The sequence below is a fragment of the Carassius auratus genome, chromosome 6 (genome assembly GCF_003368295.1).
Source record: "Carassius auratus strain Wakin chromosome 6, ASM336829v1, whole genome shotgun sequence".
In the NCBI taxonomy this organism is placed as follows: Eukaryota; Metazoa; Chordata; class Actinopteri; order Cypriniformes; family Cyprinidae; genus Carassius; species Carassius auratus.
In genome coordinates this window covers 6009632-6030206 of record NC_039248.1, presented here as the reverse complement: position 1 = coordinate 6030206, position 20575 = coordinate 6009632, and the positions used below count along the sequence as shown (strand labels likewise).

The 20575-nt window shown below is 39.7% G+C and overlaps 1 protein-coding gene across 1 annotated transcript; it reads right to left on the bottom strand.

Annotated features, from left to right (window-relative positions):
* Nucleotides 1–11814: 11814 nt before the first annotated feature.
* Nucleotides 11815–20558, bottom strand: LOC113092548 (succinate--CoA ligase [ADP-forming] subunit beta, mitochondrial-like). The gene is made up of 11 exons (XM_026258157.1): nt 20415–20558; nt 19299–19494; nt 17465–17564; nt 17218–17380; nt 16853–16981; nt 16612–16750; nt 16113–16274; nt 15727–15869; nt 15496–15616; nt 14796–14884; nt 11815–13921 (listed from the first exon to the last, which is right to left on the bottom strand). The coding sequence occupies exons 1-11, from the start codon at nt 20496–20498 to the stop codon at nt 13847–13849; spliced, it is 1401 nt and encodes a 466-aa protein (XP_026113942.1). The 5' UTR covers nt 20499–20558; the 3' UTR covers nt 11815–13846.
* Between the last annotated feature and the right edge of the window lie 17 nt (nt 20559–20575).

The following is a 20575-nucleotide window of genomic DNA, read 5'->3' as shown; positions in this document are numbered from 1 at the left end:
TTTGTGGAACCCATAGTCCATATGAAGAAATGCACTCCAAGATTGTGCAACCCGAAACGTTCCAGTATGAGAACGACAACATGTTCACAGTCACCTTCAAGAGCCTTCTCTTTTCCCCGACCCTGTTGTTGGTTGATGTACACGGATACTTAGAGCTTCTTTAGCAGATGGATTGTAATTCAGAATAGAGGTGGCAAATTTAGAGCTGCATTTACAATAAGAGAGAAAGAAAGAACAAGAGCACATGAGAGACTGGAACACACTAATGTTTCATCCTTGCATGCTCACAGCTGCCCTGGTTTAAACAAAACATCACATAAACAAACAAAACATGCCATCGTATGCATTGCTTCATTGCTCTATCAACACATTTTAAAGAATGTTAAGTCTAGTGGATTCAGCTGCAAGACTCATTCAACAGTGTAGAACATCAAACTCAGTTTATGTTGGGTTTATATACATTACCTCTTAATCTGGAAGAGTTTTCCTGTATCCAGTCACTCCGAACACCAGAGCTGAAGAATGAGCCACTGATGGTGCATGCCTCTCACATCAACCCAACATGTGGTCCTATTCCATTCATCCTTTCTCTTCTCCTTCAGCATTTCGGTCTCTTATCTCCCTCCCTCCCTCCCTCGCATCCTCTCTCCGTCTCTCTCCCTCTCTTTGCAGATAGTTCTCTCCAGCTGTAACTAAAGCCAGACTGTTTGAGCTCCCTCCAGAAAGACTTGTCTCTGAGTGGTCCCTTTGGTGCTTGTCAGCTGCAACAAAGACATATGAGCCTTTTTATTCCCACACATATTTACACAGATATTCAAATAAGCACCTCAGGCAGGAAACTAAAGGGCGATCTGATAGGATGTCCCATTTAACCTTTTAAATTTATATTCTAATTCCAGGAAATATTACAAACATAGAAGAATATTTCAAATAAATCAGGTGTTTATGGCTGTGCTAACCATGTGGTGTTTTCCACAAGGGGCAATTGAAACAACAGATACAAATGTTTTATAACCATGCAGATGGCAAGTATACCATCAAAGGGGTAATTTACACACACACACACACACACACAAAAAACTATTGTATTGTGCTAGACTATATATAAATATAAAATAAAATATATATATGTATATTTTTAAAGTCCATGTTGTTTGGACATCAGCATTCCTTACAGTATCTTTTTCTGTGTGTGTTTTTGCAGAAGAAAGAAACTAAATGAGATAGGTCTAATATTTCAATTGATTTATTTTCTTGATAATATCAATATTATATTTTAGCAGATGTTTTGCCAGTGCCCACTTTTTTTCAAAAGATTCTTAAAGGACTTTAATATTTTTATTTGCTGCCTCACATCACACATGTTGGGGACTATGTTGCGATGTTGTGGTGCTGTCAGCCAATCAGCACAGTCATGATGTCATTTTCCAACAGATGCTTATTAACATGTCATTATGGCTTCTGTAATTGACTCTAAACTGTGGCTCCTGTGATTAAACATGGCAGATATTAAATTGTGTACTTCCAGTAAAGTTGCTCCAGTCTACTAACTGCTATTAAGAAAATTCTGAATATTTAAGATTTTAAAGACCTGCTTTTGAGGTGAATTTAAGAATAAACTATAATGTGAGTGTCACTGTGTGGTGCGAATAGAAGCACATAAACTAGGCAGAGGATGATACAAAGTCTTTAATAATCCACATAGGGGTAATCCATAAGGTCAAGGCAGAAACACACATACACGTCGATAAGACCGGAAAACCAAACACTGAACAGAATGCAGATTATGAGGGGAATGTTAAAGAAGGTAATTGACAAGACGCTCCTGAACATAATGACACAATTAACACGACACATAAAAATAGGTCACACAGAGAACATGACGAATTAAAACGCAACATAATGTGTCCAGGGGTGTGACATTACTCCCCCCTCCTGGAAGGTGTGACCTCGCACCGTGGAGCAACAGAGGGGGGGAACTGGGTGGGAATCAAGGAAGAGGTTCAGGTGGAGGATGGAACCCCGGGAGGGGGCCATCAGGCAGAGTCAATGGAGGGAGGAGCCAGGGAAGAGCCGACGGAGGGAGGAGCAAGGGAAGAGAGAGGAGGAACCCGGAGCAGGAGGAGCCAAGCTGGACACAGTCCACAGCCATGATGGTGGCCCATGTTGCAGCCGACAGAGGGAAGGGCCATGGTAGAGGAAGGGCCAATGACTCCAGGGGGCTGACCAACAATGGCGGAGCAGGTGGAGGAGGAGCCCAAGGTGGAGATGGAGAGCCAGTGGGCCAAGGCGGAGGCGGGGATTTGGATGGCCACGGTGGAGCCGGAGCGACTGAGGACTGAGGTGGAGCTGGAGGGCAGGAGGAGCCTGATACAGCCTTAGGGATTGAGGGATGAGGAAGAGCCAAAGGAATGGAGTCCCGGGGTTGGTAGATGGCGATAGACCAAGGCAGAGCAAGAGGGACGAGGGAGCCTGGTGGATCTGGTGGACTGACAGACCACTTGTGGAGAGGAGGGAGCTAGCAGCCATGGTGGAGCTGCTTGGTCGAAGGGCCGAAGTGAAGACTGGGGCTCAGAGGCTGGAGGCAAAGACAATGGATCATCCAGCCACGACGCAGATGGAGAGTGGCAGACCCGTGGCGAATCCAGCACACAGATGGTGGGCTGAGGGCGAGCAGAGTGGCTGCCAGACAACAGCGGTGGAGAAGGTTGGTGTGGGCAGGAGAGTGGGCATTTTCGATGAGGGGGCACTGGAGGACAAGTTCAAAGAGCAGACACTGGAGGACACATTCTAGGAGCAGACACTGGAGGATCGGAAGCCCCCTCAGGGCTGGACGAGGAAACCAAGGACGAAGGAGTGCTGGACGGCACCAGCAGAGTTAATGGAGAGAGGAGAAGGGGCGGTTCAATTTCCAGTTCAGATTCCCAGTCTATGAGATCCTCCTCCTCATTTTGGCCCTTTTGCCACACTGTATTCAGCTCACCCTCAGCCGCAGTGCAGGGGGCATAGCTCCTCTCTGCACTCACACCGTCTGTGGCTTTCTCCCTCGTGGAAGGCAATGTTGCCAGCTCACAAACCTGGACTGATGTCATGACCTCTGGCTCCGTGGCGATCCTCAGCTCTGTCACACCATGCAGCGATGGTTCGTTGGTCGCGGCAGGCTCTGGCTCTCCGTCAGCGGTGGGCTCGGGCATGCACTCTGCGCATCGAGAAGATGGTGGGCTGGGCTCTGGGTCCGGAGTGGGGCTGGTGTCATCACCCACTCCACAAAGCCGGTGAAAAATCTCCAAGGACCATCTCCGACCAACCAAGTTCAGCGCTCGTCGTTCAGACTGATCTTGTATAAAGTGCATAGGCAACAGACACAGTAAGTGCTTGTAAAACCAAGTTTTAGGCATAGTTCAAATAAGTACATGCTAAAAAGAGAAGGAATAAATAAAGAGATGTTTTTTTATGATGAAGTCAAGTAGCTTTGAAATAATAAGCTGTCGCTTGAAAATTGCCAGGGATTCAGCATTCTGGATAGAAGTGGGAAGATCATTCCCCCAGCCAGGAATGGTGAATTAGAATGTCGTGGAATGTGTTTTTGAGCGTCTGTGATGTCTGTGATGGGACCATGAGGCGTCACTCTTAGCAGATCTCAGACTTCTGGAGGTGATGTAGATTCGTAATAGTGAGTGAAACTAGGCAGGTGCTGAGCCTGTGACTGTACTAAATGCAATCATCAATGTGTTGAACTTGATGTGAGCTGTAACCAGAAGCCAGTGCAAGGAGATAAAGAGGGGTGTAACATGGGCTCTTTTGGGCTTGATGAAGACCAGTCATGCCTCTGCATTCTGAATCATTTTTTTATAAGTTTGATTGTGCTTGACGGAACTCCAGCCAGAAGAGCATTCCAGCCTAGAAATGACAAGGGCCTGGATAAGAAGTTGTGCAGCATGCTCTGTTAGAAAAGGCCTGATCTTTCTGATGTTATGCAATGCAAACCTGAAAGACTTTGCAATGTTATCTTTGAAGGTCATCTGGTCATCAAAGGTTACACCAACATTTCTGACCGAAGTTGATGGGGTAATTGTAGAAGAACCTAGCTGAATGGTCAAATCATGCCGTAGAGTTGGAGTGGCAGGGAAGACAAGAAGCTCTGTCTTTGCCAGGTTGAGCTGTAGGTGATATTCTTTCATCCATGCTGAGATGTCTGCAATGCAGCTTGAGAGCTATGCAGCTACCGTTGGATCATCTGGTTGAAAGTAAAGATAGAGCTGTGTGTCATCAGCATAGCAATGGTACTAGAAGCCACATGCCTGTATGATGGGACCTAATGATGTTGTGTCTATGGAGAAGAGGAGGGGTCCAAGAACTGATCCCTGAGGAACCCCAGTGACCACTTGATGTGCTTTGGATACCTCTCCTGCCCAAGCCACCCTGAAAGTCCTGGCAGAGAGGAGGATCTGTTGATTGACAGTGTCAGAAGCAGTAGATAGAGCCAGTAGAATAAGATTTCTTTCCTGTTACATTTTTCTATTCTACCTGTAATTTTAGTTGGTTAGGTTAATATTTGCAAAACAAAACATTACATTCTCATTATTTTCTTTGTCCCATTTACCCTTTTTAACTTCAACAGGAGATTGTGTCATTAATTACGCAAACATTTATAAATAGAACACAATGTATGTCATCCTGCAAAAAAGGTGTTCCACTGATCCCCATTCCTTCAGGATATAACCTAAAATAAAAAATAATCCAGGTAAATTGATACATTTCCACAGAAGACCTCTGCTATCACAGGATATTAATAATGCATTATTAATACACATCATGAATTAATATTTAATATTTTCCAAGAATACACCCTCACTTTTATTAAAAATGGGGGAAAAAATGATATACCTCTTCCTCTAGGCAAAATTTAGAGAGATAGATAGAGGTAAAAATTGGAGAGAGGGTAGAAATAGATACAGAAAGGAAAGAAGAGTAAAAATAAGGCAGGAGTGAGAAAAAGTAAAGGCTGGGTAAAAAGAGTGTGAGAAAGAAATGTAACAAAGAGAGACAAACTGAGAGTGAAAATGGGGAAAGCAAAATATCCAGACAGCACTGGCCCTGCTAATTCTCCAAGGTTTTAATGAAAAAAGGTAAAGTCAAGGACGAGCCATAGAGGGTGGCAGAGAAAGCAAACAGATGTACAGTAGCAGAAGGGAAGTGCTCAAACAGTAGAGGACATAACTCCACCTCACCTGTCTCCATCTATAAATGATGGATCGTTCGGCTGGCAGACAGTCTGATAGAGCATTCTCTTTCACTCACTCCTCGGTAATGGAAGGAGTGTGAGTGAGCATAAGAAGAAGCTGCTGGATCAAGAATGTGTGTGTGTCAAGAGGCTCCCGGCTGTCCTGTAATTGCTCACCTGGGAGCAGTAGGAGACAAGGAGAGCAAGACATGGTTCAGGTGTCAGACTCTGTTCTGCACACACTAATGTGATTATGAACCTCATCAGGCCTGGAGAACATGATACATTTAACTGTGGGAGGTCTGGAAAAAGCACGAAACCAAAGCTGTTCAGTGCCCAAACGAAAAAGTAACAAATTCATCCCCAAAATAAATAAATTTCATCCTGAATGTGATCCGTTTGAAGTGCAGTCCTGTATCGTGATATGTATTGTATCGTGCTGGTGATACACAGCCCTAATTTTTTCTTTATAGAAAAAAAAAAAGAAAAGCTATCGGTCAGATGATAGAATGCATGCAGTAGTGGTCATTAGAAATTTAAGGCTTTATGAATAATGAAACAAAAAAATGATTTAAAGTGACCATTAAAAAAAGTAAAAGGTCATTATATAAGAAAAGGGTGGAAAGCTAGAACGTCCTTTTTAAAAAAAATGATCACAATGATCACAACATTACTTTTTAGCAGTGATGACTATGGTTTTACGGTTGCCGTGATTTTGCCAAGTAATCTCTACCCATAATTTTTTCCTAAAATCAGTATGAAATGATCGCTGATTAACAAGGGTGTAGAAGCACCAAACCCTGATCATAAGCCTAAAAGAGATATTTCCTGAAAAGTTATCCCTTAATTCTGATTGGTCAATTACCAAGGATGTTGATCACCAAGGATGTTGGCCAATTACTGCAAGGATGTTGATCTAGGAACATGTTGTACTTGGTGAAATCACGGTCACCGTGGTTTTACATACACATTTATGCACATATATTCTGCAGGTGTATCAACATTAAGCATGTTCTAATTCTAAACTATGCTACTACTCATGAATATTTGCTGACTCCTTTAGTTCCCACTAACACAGTGTGATCTAACAAACACAGATGATCCCACAGTCGACAAGCATGTACCAGCTGGGGAGAATGTTGGCTCTCGTTTATCTGATAAATACTTCATGGCAACATTAGCACAATCCCATGTGTACTTCGATACAAGCCCTCAATCAAATTAAAATCTGTTAGAATTACATTAGCAGCTTGCGCAATTATAAAGAAAATGTTTTGTACTACATGTGGTAATGGTAAGCCTCAAAAGGGAATCACAAATGCACACACACACACACACACACATACACACAAACAAAATTATGGCAATGCCAATTATGTCAAAACATTTATGCATTTAGCAGATGCTAATAAACAATGCTTTGTAAAAGGTTTGTAAGACACCAAGTCTAAAATCTAAACCTAAAATTGTAGAAATGCAGAACGTTTTCTGTTGGGGTAGGTTTAAGGGTTGGGTATTGGTAAGGGGAAAGAACATATAGTTTGTACAGTATAAAAACCACTATACTTATGGAATGTCCCCATAAAACATGGAAACCCACCATGTGTGTTATATGCATTGGTTTAGAGTTGAGGAGTAGTTAAGTGAGTGTAAGTGACTTGAGGTAGGGAGGTGCTGTTCCAGTAGCAGTCCTGCAAATACAGCATCACAACATTAAATTTGATTCTGGCCTTAACTGGGAGCCAGTGGAGTGAGATCAGGATGAGTGTGACGTGGGTTCTCTTTGCCTGATTGAAGGCCAGATGTGTTGCTGTATTATGGATCATCTGCTTAGGCTTAGTGGCGCTGGCTGAATGGCCTGCCATTAGAATACTGCAGTAGTCCAGTCTGGAAATGGGAATGGTCGTCAAACATTATCCCCAGGTTCCTTGCTGTCTTATTGTTTACGTCTGCAAAGTTGAGCCATATATGATGCTTCTTCATATAGACCAGTGCATCCCAACCCTTTTCCTAGGAGGTACACCAATGCTACAGATTTTCAAACTCTTCCTAATCAAACACACGAGATTCAACTAATCTGGGATGTGTTTCCCAAAAGCATCGTTAGCCAACTGTGGTTGCAAGTTCAGTTGAACTCTGTTGGTAACGAAAGAGCTTGTGACTAGTTGCTTTTGGGAAATGCACTCCAGCTTGTTTGTAGAGACTCTAAAATCGTAAATAGATGTGTCACATAAGGGAGACATCCAAAATGTGTTCTGTTGAAGTGCCTACAGGAACAGGGAAACACTGATCTAAGCATAGATGTTTGAAAGTTCTGGCAGAGATACAAGTTCATACGGTGGCCACTGTTGAAAAAAAAAACAGCATATTGATTAAAATCTCCTTTACAAGAGAGACCTGGCCAAGGTAGAAGCCATTCAGTAAGACACATTTTAAAATACAACAAATAGACATTAAAACAATATTTAAACCTAATATCCTCTCAACAAAAACAATCACAAGCCTCATTTACCATATATTTATGATTCCTTTACATCAGTGGTCTCCAACCCTGCTCCTGGAGAGCTACTGTCCTGCAAAATTCAGCTCCAACCCCAATCAAACACACCTGAACCAGCTAATCAAGTTGTTTAGGGCTACATGGTCATTACAGAGATGCATGTTGGAGCAGGGTTGGAACTGAAGTCTGCAGGATGGCAGCTCTCCAAAAGCAGGGTTGGAGATCCCTGCTTTAAATTCACCAACTATCACAAATCTATCAAGTTTTAAATCTTTTTGCAAATGAATCCAGGCATGCCCAGGGTGCATAATATGGAAATGCAGTTTTCCTGTACAAATTCGAGGTACATTAAAAAGCAAACACTTGGAAGAGCGTAGCTGGTAACTAAGACAAAGGAGGATACAGAGATGAGATGGAAGTTTACCTAACGTTGCTTTATAGATAAAATTCAACAGTGCTGTTTTCTAAGTATAGTTAGTAATGCCCAACCCAACATCTTGTATAAGACACAATGATGAGTACGAGATTTTGTATTTGTAATAAAACGTAATGAAGCACGGTACACTGAATCAAGGCTCTTTAAGATGGAGGAGGCTGCATGCATGTATACTATATCACCATAATCAAGCACAGTTAGGAAGCTTCTACAAGTTTCTTTTTGGCATTAAAAGTAAAATTATATTTATTTCTAAAATTAAAGCCTCACTTTAAGCTTCATTATCTGCATAGTAGTAGTAGAAGCCATGTGCCTTTGATTGTGCCCAGTGAAGTTGTTTAAGTGAAGAACAGTAGAGGACCAAGCAGTGTACCTAGAGGCACCCCAGCTTGTAGCACAGCACTAAAGCCCTATCTGCAATATCTGCTGACTCCTAACTGACTTTCTAAAGCTATTATATGAGCTGAAAAGATTTGGATTTCATATATTAAAATAAAATTAGAAAATTCAGAATCAGACCTAAAGGAGAAATCCTTATTACGGGTTCAACCAGGACTTATATGTATGGAATATTATCATCAAAAAAGGATAACTTGAAGGCTGTGTCTGTAATGCCTTTTATCACATTTACTCACTCTCATGACATTTAAAATTTCATTTTGGGATAAAACTGGTTCTCTAGGGTTCTCTATTGTATTATGAATTAAACAGTTATATAAAAATGCTTCTTTATTATACTGTATTGTTTATCTTTTTGCATACATGGAGAGATATAAACATCATATACAGTATGTTATATCACAATGTGTGTAAGATGGGCTGAACTTTTTAAAATGCAGCATATGGCAAACTAGATGGAGTTATTAGCAAAGTAAAAAGAGGAGAGGATGAAATACAGATAAAAATAATTGAAACCCCTGGTTGAATATTGTGTGAGAGTGTTGGGATGGAAAGGGGGCTGAAATGTACAGTTACCAAGGCAACAGTGTCAGTTCTGTTGCCACAAACTGATGAACAAGTTTGTTGAAGGCTCTCATCAACCTGTCTGTTCCCTTTACACCCATATCAGTATCATCTCTCTATCTCAACCTCGGAAAACTGATAACTGAGAACCACCTTTGAGGCACAATGTACAACCAGTTGTCAACTGAGCGTATAACAAAAGCCGCCATTTTTAAACAACAACATTCCCTTTAAATGACTCCACCCCTGTGTATGTTTTAAAGAAGAGACTTTCACAAGACAGTCTTTTAGCATTGTATCTTTAATAGCATGAAAACAGCATGACTGATGCAGCACGTCTCATTCAGCAACTGACAAACTCAGAGCACAGAGAGAAAAACACAGCACATGTGCAGTGGGCGAGTCTCCAGGGACCACCTGACACATCGCTTCATAACAGCAGGTGAGGTGGAAGGGGTGCGGAGACATCCTCAACCTCACCTCTCTCAGCAAAAGATTTATGAACCTCTGTCAGAGCCGCACAACTAATGAGAGATGGTGAGAGAGAGAGGGAGGGAGGGAGGGAGGGAGAGAGGGATGAATGGATAGAGAAAAGCTATAGGGAATATGACAAGAATAACTAATAAAGGGATATGGCTTCGGAGAGAGGTTGGCTCTAAAGGCTCAATTTGAGGGTTTTGGTCAGGGTGATTTTTAAGGATCGGGTTGCAAGTGAGGTGAGTTATCTGCATTAATCTGTTCTTCCAAAAATAGATTTTTCAGTATATTTTTTTAAACAATTCCATACCCTTATGTAGGGCCCTGTTTTAGTTTTTCCCAAAATCCATTTTATATTTTTCCAGCTTGTGTGTTTACATTTTTTTTTCTGAATTTGTGTTTAATGGTTTAACTAAATTTAATCAAATGAATTCATAACACTTATGTGTCACGTTCAGAGTTAAATATAGAATACAACCTGCAGTCAAATGTAAATATGGTTCACTCTATATAAAAATGAATGCATAAGTTAAATTAATCTTTTTAAAAATCAAATGTAATCAAATGAAATGTAAACAATTCCTTTCCAATTTTTTCCTTAAAAAAAAAAAATTCAGATTTTTGTGGTTTTGATTAGCATTGACAAACAATTGTTATATTCCTTAAAATCATATTTTAATAAACTCTATTATTATTAGTGTTACTATTACTTTGACAAATACATTCACATGTACAATAGTCAGCTAACGCACAACAAACCAGTTAGGCCTGTGTAATTTCCGTCATAATTTTTTCAAGGTAAACAAACTTTTATTTTGGCGAGTAGCAGTGAAGAGCAGCTCTTGACATGGAGTTCATGTTGAGCATTGTCCTCATACAGCGAGAAAGCAGAGACCGAAAATACCAAGAGCGCGTGCATGTTTACACGAAACTCTGCTGCTATTTCACTAAGAAACACATGTGGAAAATGCACACTTTATGTTTCAAGCAGTCTAACATTTAATCAATATCCCAGTTTGATTAAGTGAATAAACTTACTTTTGATTAATTTATCAGAATTTTTACACAATTCCATTGACAGTAAATTCCATTTTAATGAATGGATTCGTAATTCAGTCTGTTTTCCGCATCATGTGGCCTAAATCTTAGGGCCCTATTTTTATCACTGAAATGCATAGGCAATGGAGTGAATGATACATTCTGATATTATAAGAATTTTTTAAATCCACAAATTGCTTTTCTGAAAAGTTCTCATGGACAAATGCAAATCTCCAATATAAAATATTCCAGGATGTCATTTCAACTTAGTTCCAGTGAGTTCACAGGCAAAGCCCTGAAGAAGTTCTCCTGCAAAAGCTGAGGATAATTTCAGCCTCAGGGGTGCGTCAACTTCAGCGCTGGGAGAAAAATTCAGAAGCCCCACTCCACCAAAAATAAACAGGTAAATATGAACAAGCCTCCAGCATGGTGGGAAATTATGCAAATTTCATTTCCACTGAGGTGAATCTTAACTTGAGCATTACCGATCGTGGAAGTAAAAATATCACAGCGACTGACTTTCAGCTGAGAAATATATCTCCAAACAGCTATGTATACATTTGTGACAGAAATGTATGTATTGACTCAAATTTGGCGATGGAAATGGTCTGGTAATGGGAGTTACAACTGGTGAGGAACTGCAGACTTTTTGCAACCATTTGCTGCAAATTTGCCACAAACAACCACAAGTTTGCCACAAATCAACAGCCATATTTGTCCTATTTTGCACGTTTGAAGTGAGCTTCTAAAGTATATTCAAAAAGAGCAACTGTGAAATAAATCATTTTATTTTAAATATTTTAGTATGTATCTTTTTAAAGAATTAATAGATTCATCTCAGGCATGCAAGGAGGAGAGGATCTAAAGATGTACAGCTTATGAGGGCAACTACTATGTGACATAATTAAAAAATATGAAGCAGTGCAGTATTGATTCACATCCAATATAGATACATGAGCTGGAGAGGTTATGTATGCTCACAGAAGGGAGCATATCAATATGAGTTTGCCTGGTCCCATTTTAAAAATTTAACATATTCCCATAAACATTTAAACACAATCCATATAGCCCTTTAGGGATTATGATAGAACATCTCTAAGATTGCATGAAATTAAAACTTGTTCATATGAAACAGCTTTTTTAATAGGTTAGTGTACATCACCCTTAGCAAAGAAATGTATCGTTTTAATTTATTTAAAGCATGAATCATTTGAAACAGGCAGCCTGAAGCCAAACTCATCCCAACTTAAGCACTTATCTGAACAGTGCATTTTAAAGACATTTCATGTCAGCACTAATAATACATTGTAACAGAAGTGGATTTATCAGTCGACTAATATTTGCTATATTAACCTGAGCTATAGCACAACATAAATTTAGCTAGCATGATCCTTTTAGGATGCTGGAAGATGCGGTATCTAAACTGTCTGTCTACAGAACATATCTTTCTATCTTTGTACAGTACAGTTACTTTTGGGCTTTCAAAAGCACCTGTACTGTTGAACAAAAAAACAACAGTTTTGAAAGCAACAAATAAATTGTCTCACACAATTGTATTACAGATTTGCATAAATGAATAAACTTAATGTGATGCATAAGAAAAGGCAAGATTACTGCACTCAAAATAAATTCATTAAAAAATAAATATAGGCATATTTTATTAACTATTTGCATCTATTTGATTTTAATCATCTTTAAGCATATATATGAAAACAGCAGAGGGCCTAACACAGATCCTTGCTGCACTTCATTTTTAAACACTGTAAGGTTACATGCTTACTAATTTACAGAGACAAAATAGTAAGTGTAGGACAGGTAGGATCTAAACAACCCAATTCCTGGAGGGACAAGCCTTGCAGAGTTTAGTCTGAACTCTGATCCAACACATATACCATGTAGTTTGCAAACAGGCCTGAAGGGCTTAATTACCGGACACTAAACACTGCAGGGCTGTAGCCCACCAGGAACTCTGTTTTTAGACCCTGATCTAATGCCTGTTCCTGAATACCAATGTTATTCTGTAATCTATCTAACAGTATGTCATGATTTATGATGTCAAGCACTGCACTAAAATCAATCTAAACAGTGAAATGCAGCCTTATTTAGGAGCAAGAAGCAAGTCATTTGCAATTTTACCAAGTTCAGTTTTAGACACAAATCTAATATAGGAAAAATAAATCATATATCACATACTTTCGGGAAGTCCTGTACCAGCTAGGCATCTGCCATTGAGATGAACAGGAATGCTAATGGATGATTGAGGTATTACAGACCTCAAACTGTGAGCTGCCACATTCAGAGCACTTTTCTTTATAGAAAGTTGAATTCTCACTACAGGACCCACTCTAACATGAAAGATGATTCAAGGGACTTACTTTGCCAAAGAAGTACATGTTCTACATTTCAAAAATAGACAGTGACAGAGCCTTTGAGTGGAATCAAACATCATCCTCTGAGACACTTCAGTATTTTTATTCTTTTCTGCAGCCGCTGCACCGGTGGCTCCATGTCAAACTGAGAGAACACCAATAACACACATTCCCTGTGAGTGCTTGTGCGTTTACTTAAAAGGGAAATGGTGCATTTCTCTTCAGGAGAACAGCGAAGACATCCTGCAGCGACACTCATTCCCCCCCGGGAAACAGAATGAAGGAAGGGAGGGAGGAAGGGTAAAGAAAGAGGGGGTGGGATTGTCTTTTAACGATACTGTGTGTGTGTATATATATGTGGCAAAAGTTAAGATCAGTTTGTCCGAGACATTCTTATCCAAAGAGCCGGATCTCCAAGTACATTTCAACAGTATAAATACAGTTCCACATAAATACATCCTCCACTTAAGAACTCAAACAAACAATAACATTGATGAAACAAACGAGAGTAGGCAGTAACACTGACCTGATCTAAACCAATGGAACCAAAAAACCCAACAGTAGTATGTTAGTGGATTGGTTTGATGGGCTCTGCACTGGGTGAGGTTGATTTGCATGAAATGAAAGTTGCACCATGCAGATACACATGTGCTTTTACAATATGAAAGCACTCATGACACAGAAGGAATGGGGAACCGCAGAGAGACACAAACAAGAGATGACAGAAGTTTGACCAGGACACGGGGTTGTGGAGATCTGAAACTAGACAAGCTCAAGTGTGTTAGATTTAGTTCATATAAGATGGTGAGAATAGTGATGTGGCTTGTAGGCTTGCTCTGTTAGATGGGCAGCTGGAACTTGACATCAACCTGGGCCTCTTTGGCCAGCGAAACAATTTCAGAAAGCTTTACAACCTAGAGAAAAAGATTAAGAAAGGTATGGTTAATATTTCAGAGTTGACCTTTTATTATGATCATCTTAATTATATTACAGTGTCCTAAATTTTAATAGTAAAATACAAAAAGTGCATGACTGTTGTGATCATACAGTGGTTCTGCATTCAGGGAGGAAAGACAAATTGCTTGTAGCTGGAAATCTTCTTTGCTTTGGAAATAGTTATTGTATGATAATGAGATTTGATTTGATTCTATTTGACAGCAACATCTGCTTTCATTTTTCCTTTTGTACACTTTCCTCTTTTTAATTAACATAGGTGCAATTTGTTACCGTTAGTTATTGTATTAGGTAGCATGAATTAACAATGAACAGCATTTTGTTTTACACAGCATTTTTTTGATCTAGATTAATTTATTCATAATTTATTAGTTTGATTTGTTTATCCAAAATACCTTAACACCATTTATATTTTATACTTGAAAGACATTGTATAATTTTTATTTATTTATAACTTATATATTAATATATATGTAGAAATTAATGAATTGAACCTTGTTGTGAAGTGTTTCTTATGCATGTGAATTTTTTATTCTTTATTCTTCCTCAAAAAAATAGAAAGTGTAAATGCTGCCATTTGAAACATTAATGGCAGGTAAATTTAAGGGAAGTTTTGTCCTGTCTCTCAAGAAAGTGATAGGATTTTGGAACAATTGAGAGGTGACTAAACGATGACAAATTTTTCGTTTTTGGGTGAAAAACAACTTTAAAACCTCATATTTCTTTGGACTATCAATCTGATTCCTGAACCATGATGGGTAGATTCATCTCTCCACTTCCTCCACATATCAGTTTCAATTTGCCCATATGCATGCATAAATAAGAGAAACGCACCATTTTGGCCGCCTCGTCCAGATCATCGCAGGCCAGGATCTTCAGAGGGCTGGCAGCGATCAGAGCCTTGGCATCGTCCACTCTTGTTCCTGGAGATCAGACAAGTGTGATGAGAGTGAGATGAAGGACAGAAAACATGAGCCACCTGCACAAATATCCCTTTCCAGAAACCTTTTTTCTTTCTGTCACCCTTCTGTCAATGTTTCCTCTCTCCCAGACGTTCCAGGTCTTCCTGGGGGATTTGTGCTACCTTTTATTGATATAGACAGTACAGTGTCCTTACAGTTTTTGACTAATGAATTTCCAGGACTTTTCCATGAACTTTCTAGTCGTCTGCACTTGATAAGGTTTTCAATAATTTATCAAATTCAGACTTCTTCTCTAAAGAATTCTAAGAAGCGTTCTTACCAATCTGTGAACCAGTTAATGATAAAAAAAAAAAAAAAGTCAGTATCATAATGGCTAGCAAGTTGCAAGCAAGTTGTACTTCATACAGCAATATCTAACCAATGACGTGATTTTAAAATAGTGTGTAGCTAGAAAAATCTATAATTTTATTACTGATAATATGATTCAAATTTTCAGAGCCTCGCCCTTTTAAATAAAGTATTGGATTACAAACTATCCCTTCACCTCTCCATTAATCACAGTCACCCGAACCATCAATCAAAATCATAGTATTAAGTTCGGCCTCCCTCACCTTGTAACCGCACTACGATGGGGATTTTCAGTTCTAAGTCAGTGACAGCCATGATAATGCCTTGTGCGATGACATCACACCGCATGATGCCACCAAAGATGTTCACCAAAATAGCTTGGACCTATTACAGAGAACACAGGAAAGCACTGAATACTTTCTGGCATAAGAGACGTTATAAAAGTGCGGCAATAAGAGCAAGAGCCAATATAATTCCCTTGATCGTGATATTACCTTTTTATCAGAGGTGATGAGCTTGAAGGCCTCCGTCACCTGCTGTGCAGTCGCTCCACCTCCAACATCCAGGAAGTTAGCAGGGGTTCCACCATGTAGTTTAATGATGTCCATGGTGGCCATAGCAAGTCCAGCCCCATTGACTAAACACAGGTGACATCAAGCGTATTGTTTACACATACACATATTCAAACTGGTCAAAATGGTACAAATTGCATCAACACAGAAAGTTTACTAAAAGTGGAATGTAATATATAAAGATCTTTACTTCTAATTCTTTATTTAGAAATGTTAAAAATGCTGAAATGTGGGTCTAATTTTTTAATCGTCCACTCAGTGCTGTGATAAGGTTTCTCTAATGGATGGTTGTGGGTTTTTGTACTGACCCAGACAGCCAATAGTGCCATCTAGGCCGATGTAGTTGAGGTCTGCTTTGGCTGCCTGTCTGTCTCTGACATCCTCCTGGGTCCAGTCTCGCATGTCGAACACTTTCTTCTGTCTATAGGCAGCGTTTGAGTCAAAGTTGATCTTAGCGTCCATACACATCACTGCAGAGCACAGAATAAAACATCTATGGATGCATGAAACTATAGGCTTGTTATGGAGTATTATAGTGCACAGCATTTGAAAAACTGACCATGCATTGCTTTTCTGCACTAACACTGTTAAAGCATATCAGAGCAGCTCAGTTCACATTAAATGAACCAGCATATTCTGATAAGCTGAAACAAACACTAGATCATGATCTGCACAAAAATAAATGAGCACAGTGTGACATTTAATTGCCTGATCCAAAAATCCATATTGCAATATTGATTGTGCAGCCTTAGGACTGGAGTTGTGTACACAATGTATATAAAATGTAAGGTGTCTGCTTTAGGTTACCAATGCCAGAGGAATCCTCCACCATTGGGTTGATCTCCACCATAGATGCATCATACTTGATGAACACATCATAAAGTTTCAACATGTTTTCTGCAGCTTCATTGATCAATGCAGGGGGGAAACCCATCTTCTCTGCCACCTAAGAGAGAGTGAGAAAAAAAAAAAAAAAAGAATAAAAACATTTTTCATGCAGAGGTCAGTGTGGGAACATGTCGATATACAGTAATACTCTGCACCTCACCTTAATAGCCTGATCCATCTTTATTCCCTGCACGATATCAATAGGTTCTTTCACAATAGCATCAGGATTCTCTGCAGCCACATCCTCAATGTTCACACCCCCCTGAGAACTGCCAATCAGCACAGGCCCCTGTAGGGGGTGGAGTAGAACCCATATATTTTAAGAGCAGGTGAAACCAGTATAGTGCTGACGTTTCAGGTCAGACACAGTAAAAGTTGCCCTCTACTGACCACTCTGCTTACTGCAGCACAAAGTGGTGACGTCATTTTTGAACGCTTGTAAAAAGACTTTATACTTGGATGCACATATGCAAAGCAGTTTCATAGAGAAACCAAGCAGCAAGGGCCTAGTCCGTGACCTCTTACCTGGAAGGACCTCTCCATGGTGATGGCAAAATAATACTCTCTGCGTGGGTATCTGCGCTCGCAGATAAACACCTGGTTACAGATCCGCCCTGCCTCTCCGGTCTGCTTAGTGAACAGCTTCTTGCCAATCATCTTTGAGGAGATATCTCTCGCTTCCTCTGGCCTGCAGACACAAAGCGAGTGAGAAGACAAAGGGGAAATTGGAAAAGTGATAGTGATGAACAATAAATTAGGCACAAACACTCACGAGTAAACGATTCTGACACCGCCTTTCAATCCTCCCTCAAAAGAGCCTTTGCCTCGACCACCTGCCAACACTTGGGCTTTCACCACCAGGTCTTTAGAGCCTGAAAAACGAGAAAGAATAAACAAGAAAGAGAAAAACCTTGAATAATTCCAGCCGAACAGACGCAGAAGTACACAAAACACGCGGCTCAACCCTTGCTCAAACAAACAAATAGCACTTAAATTGACAGAGATGAAAGATTCACTACAGAGCTGCCCCATCTTCAACCAGTGAGTCACACTGTAATCAGCTACAGTCTCCAAACCTGCACAGACCTGCTGTACAGACACACAGAACAGGCTTACGAAAGTCTGGACCTGATTGTTATGATAAATGTAAGGCCAAATAACAGACCAGGGAGGATTAAATAGTTTTTAATTGAAAACAACAGACGTGAAATGCCAATAAGAACGATTTAGGAAGGCATGGCATCATAAACTCAATTACGCCTGTTTAGTAAAATCAGTAAGTTAGAGTTTTATACATTTTCAACTGGGAGTTAGTTACATATTTCCAGTAAAAAGACAGAACTATGTGTTTCATTAACACTAAAATATTCTTAATTAAAATTAGTTATTATTTACTCACCCTCATTTTGTTCCAAACCCATAAGACCCATCCAAACAAGGAAATATTAAGCAAAATGATCATGCTGCCTTTTTATTCCTAATGGCTTGAATTTGACTGTTCTTCACTAGACTACAAGTGATTTTTTTTAAATAAATGAATTTCCAGCATGAATGTGTTACCTTTAAAGACATGTATAATGTTACAAAAGCTTTCTATTTGAAATAAATGCAGTTCTTTTGAAAATTCTATTCATCAATAAATCCTAAAAATAGGTTCACAAAATAATAATAATAAGAATAATTAAGAAATTATGGAAAACAGCAGCATAAATGTTCTGATGAACTTCACAGAACATCATTCACAGGAGGTTTAGACATCAAGAGGTTGAGTAAATATTTACTGAATTTTCAGCTTTTGACGAATGGACGACTTACCCTTTTAAAGTTTTACTATGTTGGAGCACTGAAAAAAAGGAAGTGCCCGACAGAATGCTATTAAACCACTGATTTGCCATTGTGAAACTATAAACATTTCCAACTTTGTCCATGTTGCAATTTTGCAAATAAAACACTCCTACTTTTTGCAACCCTGAATGTACAGTTCAGTGCATTTACCAGAGATGAAATGCACAGCAAATAATAAGGCTATTCATTTGGAAACAGTAAGTTAAGGACACACCAAGATTTAAACTAATGGGTAAATTAAACCCATTCTCTATTGTGCATGTTTCTCAGTCTAAAGCCAGTCCCTTAGTGCTTGTGACACGATACCCTTCCCTCCTTTATTCCAGCTAACAGCACTGCCTGTCCATCACGTATCTGTGCAGGTCCTGCCTATATGCTGACAGTTTGATTATAGTTTAGGCAATCCACAATATCCAGAGGTGATGCAAATCTATGTTTAGACTGCAGTGTGTGTGAGAACAGCACAACAGCTGAAACACAAACACACAGTGAATTCAAGACCCTAAGTAAGCTGGCTGTCTTTTCAAAGCACTGTAATCTGACCTGCATAAAAGCATTGCCAATGGCATTCCCTAAACGTATATGTGCGGCGTTAAAATACTACTCAAGATCATTCCAATGTGAAAAACATGTAAACAGTGGAAATTACAAATGCGTCGGTGTGCATATGTTATGGAACAGTTATGCAGCCTGCATCCCTTTGAGAATAAACATGGATGACTTTCCTCAATTAGTACCCAGCATATGTCATGTGTTCTTACCGATCTGCTTGGCAACGGCATAAGCCTCATCAGGCGAGCTGGCAACCAAACCTGCGGGCACAGAGATGCCCGCTTCCTTCAGCAGCCCGATGCTCATGTATTCATGCAGGGAGAGGTTCCTCTGCTGCTGCACAGACAGCATTGGAGACGACTGGGTCCCATGATTACTAAACAGACCCGATGTCCCGCCAAGCACCTGGTAATCGAAAGTTAAGAGAGAAAATACTAATTAAATTGAACACAAATAAAAATTCTGGCAAACAAGATACTGTTTCTACAAAGCCATGGTCATATATACACTGTAAACACTAACTTTTATAGATTGCTAAATGGAATTCGCAAACGGAAACATGAACAAGCTCAGCTTTACAAGGAAAAGGATTTTCCCTTTCCCTTGCTCAACAGATTAATACTTAACTGACTTTAGTAGAGTCTTTCAATAATATGTGGGATATTAGAATATGTGGAAGCATTATGTCTATTAAAACGTATCGGCTACACAAAGATGATTAACAGATGAATTAATGACTGATTAATATTTTGCTGTAACCCAGAGTACACTCAATATAGGGACAGCAGAGCAACTTGGGTGTCTTACTCAAGGGTACAACCTTATAATGACCATAAGTAAAACATTTATGATATTCAAATTATGATTCAGAAAGGTTTCCAGTAAAGGATACTATCATTTTGTTCATTACAACATGCATATTGGCAGTTTAAGAGTTGCAGTGGTTTAAGAGTTACTTTTATTAACTAGCTGGCACTACAGTTAAATAGAAATACTGAAGTGAAACAAAACAGACTGGTCCTCTGTCCATGTAGGTCAAAGTTAACTCGAAACCCCAGATGACATGGACAGTGTGTATGATAACCATGTAAACAAACAAACACAGAACTTAACTTAAATCTACCTAACTACAAAAGCGCACCCCCTCAAAAGAAAATGAATAGGTTTGCAAACCTAAGCATTTGTAACAATGACAGGCAGCTAGCCTGAAGGCTAATGTCAAAGTAGAATCGCCCACTTGGTTTCACTAAAAGTGGTCAAAAAAGCAAGCCACTTCACAAATGACAGTCGCATATAGTTATCTGAAGTGTGTACGCAAAACTGACCTTAGCTGCTGAGCTTAAAGTCGTCCTGGAGCCGGAATTCCTCAGTCCAGCGGACAACCGGCCACAGATCAGGGACGTCGCCATGTTGCTCTGTGCACAAGCAGCGCAGCACAAAAACAAATGACTGCACGCGCCTGCGCCAGGACGTACGTCAACTGCGT